Below are 14,544 nucleotides of genomic sequence, written 5' to 3'. Positions count from 1 at the left end.
TGGGAGAGCGCAGGTTTTGGAATCCACAAGTCCGGTTTGAATTCCAGTTTGTTTATGTACTAAAATGAAGTAAGCCATGTTTCGTTCTTTCTGTGAGCATCAGGTGCCCCATCCAGGCTTTGCTGAGTTCTGCAAAAGACAGTGCCTAGCATAGGATAGATTCGGAATGTTAGTTCCTCCCTCTCCTGCTTCCCTGAAGTCCTCCACCAAGAAATAATTTGTCATATTAATTTAAGACATGTACTGAATTAAATAAAATAGGGTTTCTTTTCAAAAGCATTCTATAATTTAAATTGTAGGCAATTCCTGCTGAGTTTTTCAAGCTAGCTTGAACTAGTTATATACTGAACTGATCATTATCTACTGATTTGAATTGTTGGTATTAAAATGTCTTAGTACAATGCACCCCTTTTTAGGGGGATTTGTGAAAAGAATGAAGACTGAATTTCTAGACATTGAATTTCTTTCTTTTAACTTTGTATTTATAGATACATTTGCATTGTCATTACTCTAGGGACACTCGGTAAGACTTGAGTGCCTTTGCTCTCTTAGGCAATTAGAATATCCAAGATCTTTCTCTGGACTTGAAGATTTTCAAAGTTCAAAGGAGATGTGTGAGGAAGAAAAAACATCTGGTGAAGAGCGCTTGCTTCATTGCGTGACACTGTGTTCCTGCGCTCTTTCGCAGAGCGTCTGTTTAGCAGGTTGGCAGGTTTGGTAATTAATTGATGATGAGGGAATAAGCCACGTATCTGAGGAACTCAGTTTTGTCCCTAAGCTTCTTTCTTCCCCATATGTCTGGCAAAGCGTCAGTCCAGGATCACTGATCCCACAGTTGTGTCTCAACTCAGACACTTGTCTTCAGGCTTAATTAGCTCAGGGACATAAACAGATGGATGGCCTGGGACCCAGAGGGTTGAGTGTTGAGCAATGCAGTTTTATTATCAGGGATTTTTGAAATTTTTTTTTAAGTGCCTCAAAACTTTACAAAGTGTCTTTAAAAAAACAGAATTTTGACAGTATGTACTTGAAGGTGACAAAGTTTTGTGTGTATCTCTGTGTATTTGTGAATTTTTCTTCTTGTAACTTAATTTAGGTATAATTTCAAACTTATATTTGAAAAGTTACAAGAATCATACAAGGGACATCCATGATTTCCTGACCCAGATTCACCCATTGTTTTCATTTTCCTCCATTTGTTTTTCCTTCCTCACTCCTGCTTCCCTTCATCTTCTCCTTACGCACATAGACCCACACACTCACATGTTTAAACATGTACATTTTTTTCTTAACTATTTGAGACCAAGATGGAGATGTCAGGGGTCCTTACTGCTAATACTTCTGTGTGTATTTCTTAAGAACAAGGCCATTCTCCTGAATAATTACATACAGATATCAAAATCATAAAATTTAACATCAATATGACATTATTATTGAATCCATAGTCCCTTTTAAAACACCATCAATTGTTTCAATACTGTCCCTTATAACATCCCTCAACCCTAGTCCAGGATCCAATCCAGGATGACACATTGCATTTAAATGGGAACAGTTTCTCAACTTCCTTTGTATTTTTTGACTTTGACATTTTTGACAAATTCAAACCAGCTATTTAGTAGCATTTGTAGATCAGCTTTGTGTGGTGCTTCCTCATGCAATCCTGGTTCTGCATTTTTGGCAGGAACACCACAGAAGTGGTGGTGAGTCTCAGGTGTCTTGTCAGGAGGTACGTTGTTGCATTGATTTGTCCCTTAATTGGTGATGTTGGCTTGGATCATTTGATTCACATGTGTCCATCAGGTTTCTCTATTTAACTAGAGGCCCGGTGCACAGATTTGTGCACCAGTGGGGTCCCTTGGCTTGGCCTGCAGGGATCTGGGGAGGAGCTGCTCCCGTTCATCCCGGCCCTGCTCATCCTGGTCAGCTGAGCAGCACTCCCCCTGTGGGAGCGCACTGACCACCAGGGGGCAGCTCCTGCATTGAGTGTCTACCCCTTGGTGGTCAGTGCACATCATAGTGACTGATCAAATGGTCGTTCAGTCGCTTAGGCTTTTATATATATAGATAAGAATTTTGTGGAGAGATACCTTGAGACTATGGAAATAGCCTGTTCCTCTTCAAATTTTCACCAACTAGTTTTAGCAACCATGATGGCTTGTTAATTCTTATTTTGTCTGTATTTATTAGTGGGCATTCTGCTGCAAGGAAGAGCTTTCTCTTCTCCCCTGTTTACTTATTCATTTATTTGTTTGCCTTAGTATGGGCTTGTTGGTTTTACTATGTTCAGTGGGATAGTTAATTACTGTTATTATTTATTTTGATACTTAGATTGGCATAGATTTGGCCAGCGGGAGCCCCTTCGAGCTGAAAAACATTGTGAAAAACCCCTTTTCACAATGTTTTTCCATTGTGAAAAACCCCTGGTCCATTTGATAAATCCTCATCATTCTTTGAGCTCTTCCTTATTTTCTGGCACAACATGATGTTCCAGATTCATTTTATATTTTCTCTGCCCCGGTTCTGGAATTGACATTTCTTCAAGAAATCCTGGTTCCTTTTCATGCAGAATGTGTGTGTGTGTGTGTGTGTGTGTGTGTGTGTGTGTGTGAGAGAGAGAGAGGCGGGGGGGGGGGGAGAGAGAGAGATTTAAAGGGAACTGTTATGGAATATTACATTTACTAAATTATTGTGTATTGTACATAAGAGTGTGTGTGTGTGCATGTGTGTGTCTTTAATGTTACAAGTTTCAAACAGAAGAGCATTTATTTTACATGTAATAATCATAGTTTTGACAAGAAAGAAATACATTTTTCATTTCACAGTAAATGGCATTACGCAGTTTTGAGTACTAAATCATCTTGACATTTATGAAGGAGCAAATGGAAAGTGGGGAACTGAGTGTGTTAGGTATAAAGCTATCTTTAACGGTTCTATTAAAAAGCAGAGATTTATTTTCCATCTGTGATCTGAATGTGCCTGTTTGTGCTCTCCTCATGGCAGTGGAGTTCCTGTGGAGCCACACGACGGAGAGCATGTGCGTTGGCTACATGTCAGCCCAGGACGGGAAAGCCAAGGTAAGCGGGGAAACGGGGCGTAGTCTGAACACCTTGCAGCCATCCCAGGAGCCTCTGACAGGCCAAGTCCACACGATGAATTTTCTCAGCCTCTCCTGGGCAGTAGCTCCATGATCTTTATGAGAATGTGATTAAGAACAGTTCATGATTCCAAAGAAAAACAGCAGCTCTTTTATGCTTTTGATGATGGAGCAGGGAGGTTAGAAACAACTTTTTTTCCATCTTGTTCTTTGTCCATTGTGAATGACTGGGGAAGAGGAAACGCGGATTGAGAAGAGAAAATGGGAGTGAAGCTGATGGGCTGTCAGGGCTGGTGACTTTGCAGGGAGGGTTGGAATAGGTAGAGGAAACCAAGGTAAGGAAAGCCAAGCGCCTGGACCGCACTCTGCACGCGTGAGGGCGGAGCTGGCTGACATGCTGATACGTGCGACCTGGCTGGTACGCAGTGTGCCCCGCACGCCCTGGCATCCTCATGGGCAGAGGCTGAGGTCTGCACCCCGAGTGTCACGTGCCCGTGGCACACGGCCCTCCGTGAGTCACCACAATCACACGGACGTCCACGCAGCACCTCCTGAATGGCTTGGCTTCCCCACACTCACGGGGGCTGAGCCTGGGAGTAAGAAACATCATTTGTGGATTTTATTTTAGCCTTGGCCTCAGGTTCTCCTTGTTCATAAAATTTTTAGACTCAGCTGTGGTACATGATGTTTCCTTGGCATTCAAGAACCTCATTTGCAAAGCTGTGAAGTTGGGCAGCCTCTTTTAAAGGACATGATTTATTTAGCACATCTGGAAGCATAAGTAAGGAAACTTTTGATATAAACTGTCTGATATAGATGAAATCATTGGCAGGCTAAGGATACATGTAAGAAAGAATAGTTTATTGCGTGTTTATCGTGTAATACCCACCCAGACTGGCCTCTGCGGTACCCAGCAAGCGGTGGCATTGCAGGCTTCTGTGAGCGCAGTGGACAGGAGCACCTCAGGCAACGTTGTCTCACAGCCATCCGGCTCTCACTCAGCTCCCCTTCTCGGCATCACCCTCACCTGACACCAGACTTGTATTGCATGAGTAGACTTATATCTCAAGAGAGTGCATAAAGGCTGCTTTATTTCATAGTGTTTAAGAAGGGAATTGTAACTGCCCATTTTAAAGGTGATTTACAAGGTTTAGTTAGAGCAACACTCTCTAATAGAATTTTCTGTGATGGTGGAAATGTTTTATAATGATATTGTGTTGTCCAATAGGATAGCCACTAGCCATATGTGGCTATTAAGCTCTTGAAATGTGGGTAGTATGCCTGAGGAACAGAATTTTAAATTTTCCTCACCTTAAATTTAAATAACCATATGTGGCTAGTGGCTACTGTATTGAATAGCACAGGTGTAAGAATCAGTGGAGAAATGATTATCCACTAAGTGTTTTCAGAGCATTCTTTTCCTCCCAATGACAAAATGGTTCCCAAATATAAAATGTCTGGTAAGCCACAAGAATCCTTGCACAAGAATGGCTTATAGCCATTTATGTTTCTCTCACCCCTTACAAGTTGATTGTCATCTAAAATTGCCTTTTCACAAAAGAACCTCATGGGAGGTGGACTTCAGTACAGAAGCCAGTCTGGCGGGGTGCAGTCGTGTTACTAAGTCCCATGTATAGAAATGTTCTTGTTATTTCTGCTGGTGGCCTGTGGGAGACACCTCACAGTTTAACATGAAATATGTGTGGTAGAGAGAGGGAGAGGACCGCACTGAGCCAGAGACGTTTGGCCTCCAGTTGCATTGCTTGACATCTGGTGGACGTGGTTTTCATATTGCTGGTAAATTCTCCAGCTGCTAGTCTTGATTAGCCCAACAGATACAGCTGCTCCTCTTGCCTCACTTGTAAATTATGTTTTTGACCTTCTTTGCAGAGAGTTAATCCCTCTTCCTTTCTTCCTCCTTTGAGCCTGTGGCTACAAATGCTTTTTTTAAAAAACAAACAAACCCCTAACACTAATGCTTTGGCTGCTGAATTTTATTGATCAAAAAGCCATCTCTTCTTTCATTCAGGCTGGAATTTTATTGTATTGCAAGTAAGACAGAGTTATAGATGAGAAGCTGGGCTCAAAAGAGAAAGGGGCTATAACAGAGTTCATGTTCTTTTCAAGAGCATAAGCCTGTGCCCCCCCCCCAACCCCCCGCCAGCCCCGGTTTCCTCACTTCCATGAAAGAATTGTTGAATTAGTGGCATAACTCTTCAGCAGAATGACTGGTTTGTAAAATTTCCTTTCACATAACGTTGAGAACCATGGTTGTGAAATGAAAAAAGGAGACATCTTTAAAAACTAAAAAAATAAATAAATTTAAATTTAGAAACTATTTCAAAATGTGTTTTTTTGTTTGTTTGTTTTTTCATTTGCCCTCCTTTCCAAATATTGCCTTCTTTGTGCTTGTTACCAAACTCAGAAACTAAAACCACAGGGCATTTGGACATTTTATACAAGCTAAATATGTTTAATCTAAGTTAAGGCCTTGAATTAGAGCTCACCTCAAAAATCATACTGCTTAAAAAGGCTGGGTAGTAATCAATATCATTTTAACCAATTCATGTATAATTTGAATAAAAAGAGGCAGGTTCTTTTAAAAGTTTATTTCCCTTTTAAAAGAATGTTCTTTCAAAAAAAAAAAGAATGTCCTTTCAATTATATCATTTAATTTTTAAAGCCTTCTATAGCCTAAGTTAAAGAGATATCTTTTCATTGAACAAAAATTAGGGCATTAATAACAGTTGGAAAGCAGTTAATGATTAGTTAATGAATACTTTTTAATAAACACCCAATATGCATGGACTACAGTAATAAAAACAGATGTTAAAACTGGCATGGAACTTACTCAAGTGTAATAAGTGAAACCAAGATTTATTTTACTATGTAGAGGTCACTTTTTATAGCAGTAGTGAACATACTATTATAAAAATTCATCCTTGGGGAGGAACAAGCTATTTTGTGGTCTTAAAGTATCTCCTCATAGATTTCTTATTAGTTGCTAGGAAGAATAATGGTAGCTTATACTGGGAAAACCAGGCAACAACTTGACTGTGTGGTCAAAATCAGTGTCATCAGGAAGGGGCAGATGAACTTTCTGTGCCTCTGGGTGTAATAACCTGAGAAGACACCAATATCGCACATGTAGTAACACATCAGGAAGTGCATGACCTGGATCTAATCACAAGGAAACAGACAGATCTAAATGGGGAACGTTCTATGAAGAAAGAAAAAAGGGGTCTCTACAGTGGAATTTGAATATGGGTATGAACGATGCAGTCCACTTATATGTGAATTTTTTAAAAAATAAATGCTATAACTGTATTTTCTCTTTCTTATGATTTGCTTAACTACATTTTCTTTTCTTTGACTTACGTTATTGTAAGCTATAGTATGTAACACATAAACATATAAAATATATGTTAATCTATTATGTTACTGGTAAGGCTTCATTGGTAAGGTCATCAGTAGGCTATTAGTAGTTAAGTTTTGGGGGAGTCAAAGTTATGCACAGGTTTTTGACTGCATTGGAGGTCAGCACCCTTAACCACCATGTTATTCAAAGGTCAACTGTATTCTTAAAAAATGTCAATGTCATAAAAGCAAAGGCTGCAGAAATATTCTAGATTAAATTACTAAAGAGTGTGACAACTAAATGCAATAACTAATCCTAGACTGGATCCTGTATAGCAGGGGAAAAATACATTATTAGGTTAATTTACAAAATTAGAATATGGATGGTAAAAAGTGTTGTATCATTGTTAAATTTGTTATAGCTGTACTGTGTTATGTAAGGTAATATCCCTACTCTCAGGAAATACAAACTGAAATATCTAGGAGTAAAGGACCATAATATACCCAATATCTTCATGATGGTTCAGAAAAAAAAATATTATGTGGATGGATGGATGGATAGATGGATGGATGGATAGCAAATTACAAAGCAAATGGAGCAAAATGGAACCCGGGTAAAGGATGTATGGGTGATCCTTGAACTATTCTATAAGTTTGAAGTTATTTCCAAATAAAAAGTTAAATATTACCCTTGGATAATATGGCACATTTGATTAGTCCTTTGGGCCTTGCAGTTGAAGTGAACAAGTATTGGACTAGATGTGGTGCCAGGAAGTTGGAACCTGGGTTGTCCCTCCACTCCTTGCGCACTGAGAGACTGACTTGGTATGATCACTCTGCCTCTCTGCTTCTCAGAGGACTCATCTGGAAAATGAGAAATAAAATACCTCACTATACCTTACGTCCTTCCTGGGATAAGGCATGTGATAACAAGGAAGCAAAATCTTATTTGTCTGAATATGGATGACTGGACCCCCATTAAGTTATTCATATCTTATGGCTATATTGTCTATATTATGGGTATTGTACACATTATGACCCTCTACCCCTAGGTACTTGCTTCCAACCTATAAAATTCAAAATTCTACATGCTAGGTTACATAAGCAGATAATTGCTATTCAGTTTTTTAGTAGGATTTTTATGACCCCAATGCAGTATCTACCATGTTTTGTTTTTATGAAGATAGTTTCTGGTGCTTTATGAAAATTCTCAATAAATATTTGTTTTGAAGGATAGCACAGATGAGATTTCTGAGAGTTTTTTGCTAGACTTAACTTATCTCTCAAATAAAGGTAGAAGACTTAAGGATGTGGACACATTCTGCGAATTGCATCATTAGGCAATTTCATAGTTGTCTAAACATCATTGAGTGTAGTTAAGAAATCTAGATGGTGTAGCCTACTATACATAGGCTATATGGGATAGCCTATCGCATGTTACTGTAGAGTATGTTACTGCACTGAATACTCTAGGCAGTTGTAACATAATGGTAAATATTTATGTAAGCATAGAAAAGGTACACTAAAAATCTATAATAATAAAAGTGTAATATGCTAATTAGACCTTCTGGACAAAGCCAGGGTTGCAAGGAAAGCCCAAGTCCCGGGTGCCAGAGGGAAGCTGGTGCCAGCAGCCGGGAGAAGGAAGGCCTACTTTTGCACGAATTTTGTGCATCGGGCCTCTAGTACAATATAAAAGAAAAAAGAACAGTACATTGGTATCAGGCACTTACCACGAATGGAGCTTGCAGCACTGGAAGTTGCTCTAGTGCAGTGGTCCTCAAACTACGGCCCACGGGCCACATGCAAATACAAATATTGTATTTGTTCCCGTTTTGTTATTTTACTTCAAAATAAGATATGTGCAGTGTGCATAGGAATTTGTTCATAGTTTTTTTTTAAACTATAGTCCAGCCCTCCAACGGTCTGAGGGACAGTGAACTGGCCCCCTGTTTAAAAAGTTTGAGGACCCCTGCTCTAGTGGGTCAGTGAGTGAGTGGTGAGTGAAGGCCTAGGACATTACTATACACTACTGCAGGCTTTATAAACAGTGTACACAGGCTGCACCAAATTCATAAAACAACACAAGAATAAATCAAGTACAAGAGCAAATGATGCAATCAAGTGATGCTGTAAACACAAGATGTGTGATGAGGATGCTGGTAATGAAACACAGCATACTGCTCCACAGCCAACTTTTGTCAGTAGAAAGAGAACACTCTAAAAAAACAGTAAAACGTATAGAACAGTAAATACATAAACCAGTATTTATTATCATTACTAAGTATTGTGTACTCTACATCATTGTATGTGCTATATTTTATATGCACTGCAGTGCAGTAGGTTTGTTTACACCAGCATCAGCACAAACACGCGTGTAATGCATTGCGCTATGACGTTAGGGCGGCTATGACATCACTAGGTGATGATAATTTTTCAATTCCATTGTACTCTTTATGGTACCACCACTGTATGTTATCTATCATTGACTGAAACAGTGTTATGTAGCACATGACTACAAAACATGAGGTGCATAAGAGAGAAATAGCAAAAGAAGTGAGAAAGAAACTTCTGCTTCCCATTAGGATGAAGAATGTCACAGAGGCTGTTTTTCCTACTCACAACAATGAGAATGAGCTTGATAAACTATGAAAATTACAGATTTTAAAAAATCATCCAAAGAGCTGAATATGCTAGAAAAACCTAAATTAGTTGTGGGAGAAAAAACTCAACTTTTTCATTCCTGGCAGATCAGTAGAAAAGGGCATAAAACTGACATAGACAAGTATAAAGAAAAACCAACCAAACTTTTAATGAACTGTCTATGGCCACATGTGAGCTAGTGTGACAGATTAAAATCCCAAGAGGCCCCAGTCACATGGTGAGTCTTCAGTTCTTCTCTGTGAAGTCTTCAAGTGCTCATACCAAAGGCTTGGAGCAGGACAAGGAACTGAGAGCGACTTGACAAAGGGCCTAGGATTTTTACCAAATGGATGGCAATGACCGAGCAAACACCAGAGGCCGAGCAGGATTGCTGACAGATGTGTGCCATGGCTCAGAAAACTGGGGCTGGTTATCAAGGCAAAGAGAACCCCTGAGCATCACTGTGAACAAAGAGAAACCCCTCACGGCTAGAATGCTGGCCGCTGGATTTGAAGACCTGGGGAAGTCTCCACAGTCTCACCAGGGTCAGATCCCAGATGTACTCAAGAGAAATTACTGATCCAAATTTCAAAATATTAGCCAATAGTGATCTTAATCTAAAACTACACAAAGCCCAGGACCAGCTCAACTAGAGATTAGATGACTCAGGTCCTAACCTAGAGGAAAGGGTTTGTTACTTTTTTAGGGTAAATATTATTTATATTAAAAGTTATTACTGTTCTTTTACATTTCATGTATGTGATACAATAAAAACTGAGTCCCCTAAAGAAGCAGGAAAATGAGACTTGTACCTAGGAGAAAAATTAGTAGTTTACCCACAGATTACCCAGATGTTGGGATTAGCAGAGAAGGATAATCAAATAATTATAACTATAAAGAGAAAAAAAGAGAAATGGTATAACTGAAAAATAAAATACCACAAGCAGAATTTATTTGATAGGTTTAATAGGAGACTGGGGTGGAAAATATGATTAGTGAACTTGAGAACCAGTGAATAAAAATTGTCCAAACCTAAGCACAAAGAGGAAACTGAGTTTAAGAATCTAGGGAGTGTCTGTGACTTGTGGAACTATGACAGATGGTTTAAATTGTGTGCATTTGGCATTATATAGCTGTAAGGTTCTTACATTGCTCATGAAATAGTTTGTGATAAGTGAGGGATGCTTATATAATCTCTAGAGCAGGGGTGGGGAACATCCAGCCCGCCGGCCATATAAGGCCCACAAAATCATTTGGTCTGGCCTTGCCAAGGCATTAGGGATGAGTTCATTAAATGTTTGACCAAATATAGCAGGCTAATTTTTAAGTTGATAATTTTGTATGACCTGCAAATGATGTTTATAAATATCCAAATGGCCCTTGGCAGAAAAAAGGTTCCCTGCTCTAGAGTAATAACTTTAAATATAAGAACAGAAAAATTACAGCAAAACAAAAACAGTACAGGACATAAAAGGAGGTACTACAAATTTCTCAACCCCAAAAATAGGCAGGCAAAGAGAAGCAGAAAAACAAATAACATATGAGATAAATAGAAAGCAAAGACCAAAAGATATCAACTCAACTATATCAGTAATCATATTAAATATGGGACTCACCATAATGCTACCATCATCAAAGCAAGTGTTTCCTGGCAGAAGGGACAACCCTAAATCCAGTTTATCAGAAGCTTAGAGATCAGCAGAAAGACCGTCTCCCTTTCCAGTAATTTCACAGCATTCTAAGAGAGGTAAACCACCAAATTTGCTGATAAAGCAGGATCCACCAGACACTGCAGTATATAGAAACACTGCCTCAGAAGTGCAGATGGAAACGTGTCTCAAGAAGAAATTGAATGTCTCTAATGTGGAGGTCCAGAATAATGACGGGCAATGTGGCTGCTGTTTGCCATCAGATAAAAGTATTGTCTTTACATAAAGGACTTCCAAAATGACAAGTGAGAAAGTGTGCATTCAACAACTTCAATAGAATAGTCTGTAAAAAAAAAAAAAAAAACCAAAAAAAACGAAAGAAAATTTAGATAGTTCAATCTCCCAATTAATGTGGCTTGGTCAACTTCTTCACAAACTTACCTGTTTGTGTACTTTATCCGTATTAAAGCAAAATAGAGACAGACTCATAGATAGAGAGCAGGCAGACAGCTCTGGTGTGTGTCAGGGGAGCGAGTATGTTAGTGAGGGTAGAGGGATTGAGCCAAAAAGAAAAAAAGAGAAATAATTCATGGACAACAGTGTGGTGATTGCAGGGTGGAGGGGTGGAGGTGAAAGAGAGCATAAAGGAGACAAATGGTGATGGGGGGGGGGAGTATATATTTTAAAGTGTTAACACATTAATTTACTCTTGATCATTAAGTATTGAACTACTAAAAACATGTAATATCTAGTAAAGTATTGTAGGTTTCCCTACTTTTACTTTTCTTTCAATCTATTTAGAGGTGAAAATAATTTATTAGACAGAATTGCTGCTTTAGGGAAGTGAATTTTCTGAAATTAGAATAAGATCAGTGCAATATACCTCATTACTTATTCTTAATTCTCTAACTTTTTTTATTCACAAGTTTATTGGAGTACAACTGGCTCAGTAAGTGAATCCTCTCTAAAGGATACTGATATAACCAAAGTGAAACAGATGACTTTGTGATTTTGAGACTGGAAGATAACACAAAAGATTATTTGTAACTTATATTCAGAGAAATAGTCAGAGAGTGAAAATGGAAAATAAATTCAGAGGTCCAAAATGGATATAGCATAGGAATAAATGTTTGACTAGAAGTTGCAGTTTATTATGTTTTGAGAGGTATTAAAAAATCTTTTCCTTTGGTTTATTTTACTGTTTTGATTGTGATTATGAATGCAAACCCTGACCACCATTAACTTTTTACCCAATTAAAGCAATTTATAAAAATTTAGTAAGGTCTCCCTGTGCCAAGGGTTTGTATCATTATGAAAAGAAAGCCTCACAAAGCTAAATGAATTCTCTTCTATGTGCCCTTTAGTTGACTGATGTCCATCATGTCCTGTCCTGAACAGTCCTCTTCTAAACCTTAAAAAATAAAATAACCTAAAAACTTTATGTTGAGTGGAGAAAGCCCGACACCAAATAGTACTTACTGAATTATTCTATTATATGAAGTTCCACTTATATAAAGTACAATAATAGAAATCTGAAAGTCGTTGCTTGAAGAAAAGGGCATAAGGAAATTTTCCGGGGTAATGGAAATGTTCTATATGGAATTAGGTTTTGGTTTTCATGGCTATATAAATGGTCCAAAGTCATCAGCCCCATTACCTAACATCTATGCATTTTATTGTATCTAAATCATACCTCTATATATTTTTTGGTCTAAAAAGTTATGAACAAGACCATCTATTAAAGAGGCAGAGTGATATAATAAGAGAATGAGCTTTGGAGTGGCCATACGTGGATTTCCAACCTGGAGCCCCTGCTCTGTAACCTGCGACGGGTTACACTCTGACCCTCAGTTTCCCTATCTTTAAAGTGGGAATATTACCGATGCTTTCATAGCATTCTGAGTATTAATTGAATAATATAACAAGTGCATATAGTAGATGGTACATTAGTCATGATGGGTGATGATGGTGTAGTGTTGGGAGGAACAGGTGATGGTAGAAGTTGTAGAGAATCTCTCAGGGCCATCACAGCATGCAACTTCCACAGCCTCATTTGTGCATACTTGTGCTCCCAAAGGTGCCATTTATGTTGCCTATGACAAGAGCAGTACTGCTTGGATTTTCACCCTACTCCTCTGATGGAGCTGGTAGTGGTTATTACATTTTGATAAAATGTAACTCTAACTTATAAATATAAACCAACTGATGAGTGAATGGAGAGATCCCAAAAGAGAAAAAAAATTCTTTGAAGCTACAAGAATGAGCACCCCCATCTTCAACTCTGCAATTCATACTTCAGTTCCATGTTAGTGGCTAGTGGAATTCATTCACTGGGTGGATTTATTGTACCATATTTTGGATTTATGAAGAACCGCCTAGAACCATGCTGGCCTTAGTCTAAACCAGATAACCTAGTCCCCATACTATCCAATAACTGAAGGAGTCTGATCTCTGGCAGGAAGCCAACTGCCTCAGGAAGGTAGGTTGGGCACCACCAATAAGCTATGTACTAAGAAAACATCCCAGGACCACTAAATTTGGCAGATGTACATATGGAACACAAAGCAAAGTGGCTAATCAGTGATTTTACTTGTACCTTTTAAGCTTGCCCAGAATTTCAAATATAAAAATTGCATGTCTTTTCCATGCTCTTAGGACTGCCAGGAAAGCCCCATTGGATCTATTTAGAAAGTCCTTCAGACAAACAGGAGACGATTGGAGAAGATTGAATATGTGAAAGACACATTTTAAGACAGACATTTCCTCAGCTTCAAGTTTATTTCTAAGAGTAGTTGGTAATTTTATTTTTGCTTAATTAGTCTTACGCCATCAGTTTCTTCCAAATGATTCATTCAACTTTGCTCCAAAGCAATAAATAGAATAAACACAAAGAGGGAATTCACCATGTTGGCAAGAACATAAATCTTCTCAAAGGAATTAGCTATATTTATCCAAATAAATCTCATTTTAATCATAGTGTAGGGTTAGATCTTTGCAAAGATAAATATGTCTATTAATTGGACTTGTAGATACTCTATGTTAGTTGAAATGAATAAGCCTTTTTTTTTGTTATAGCAACATGAAAAATAATGAAAACATACTTACATAGTCATTAGTCTACGTGGTTCACATCAGGTATGAACTTAACATTAGAATGTCCCCTTATTACCTTCTAATACCCAATGGTTCAGGGAAATATTTACCTTCTCAAAGCAGACACATGCCTGCTGTGTGCCCACAGGACACATAACCATGACATGTAACTAAGACACGTGTCCTTGAGAATGATTGACCTTACTACCCACAGTGATGGAGTAATGATTACAGAATGGTGTTTTCTTTCTTTTGCTTGGAAAGCAGATGATGAAAGGAATCTTTCCTGTGTTTTTTTTTAAATCTTAAAAAAAGGACATCATCTTGGTCATGTCATTCTTATTTCATGTTACCTTTCTAATTCTTAATAAGGAATTGGTTCTATGATTGTAAATACTTGGGATCTCCCACTGGTTTTATGTTGTAAGGACTTTTATTACATTATTTTATTAAATAGGTGAGTAACAGGAGCTGGATCTCCATACGTGCAGTGTATATGGAGGTGCTAATGGCTACACAGGGCCTAGCACAAGTAGACATTCCATAAACACATCTTGCATGAGTGACTTCATGTTGAGGTTTAGGGTAGAACTTTGAGTCCAGATGATTGTCTGGACACACTTTGTCCCCACTGCCCTTCCTTCCCAGTAATCTCCAGATTTGAGATAAAAAACTAGATTCATCAGCTTTTTTAAATAAATTGAAAAT

The 14,544-nt window shown here is 38.3% G+C and overlaps 1 protein-coding gene across 8 annotated transcripts in view; it reads left to right on the top strand.

Moving 5' to 3' along the window:
- Positions 1-14,544, top strand: part of TASP1 (taspase 1) — a 229,012-nt gene that overhangs the window by 195,812 nt on the left and 18,656 nt on the right. For 4 of the 8 annotated variants that reach the window (XR_002829042.1, XM_023753192.1, XM_023753191.1 and 1 more), the window contains one exon: positions 3,001-3,074. The exons of the other annotated variants lie outside the window; for them this stretch is intronic. Coding sequence is in view for 3 of the 4 variants with exons in the window: in XM_023753192.1 (XP_023608960.1) it covers positions 3,001-3,074 (74 nt within the window). In the remaining variant the exon portion in view is untranslated. Of the gene's footprint in view, positions 1-3,000; positions 3,075-14,544 lie in introns of those variants that run through there. 8 annotated transcript variants of the gene reach the window in all.

The sequence above is a fragment of the Myotis lucifugus genome, unplaced genomic scaffold (genome assembly GCF_000147115.1).
Source record: "Myotis lucifugus unplaced genomic scaffold, Myoluc2.0 scaffold_42, whole genome shotgun sequence".
Lineage (NCBI taxonomy): Eukaryota > Metazoa > Chordata > Mammalia > Chiroptera > Vespertilionidae > Myotis > Myotis lucifugus.
The sequence above is the reverse complement of the archived record's forward strand: the minus strand, read 5'-3'. Positions and strand labels throughout refer to the sequence as shown.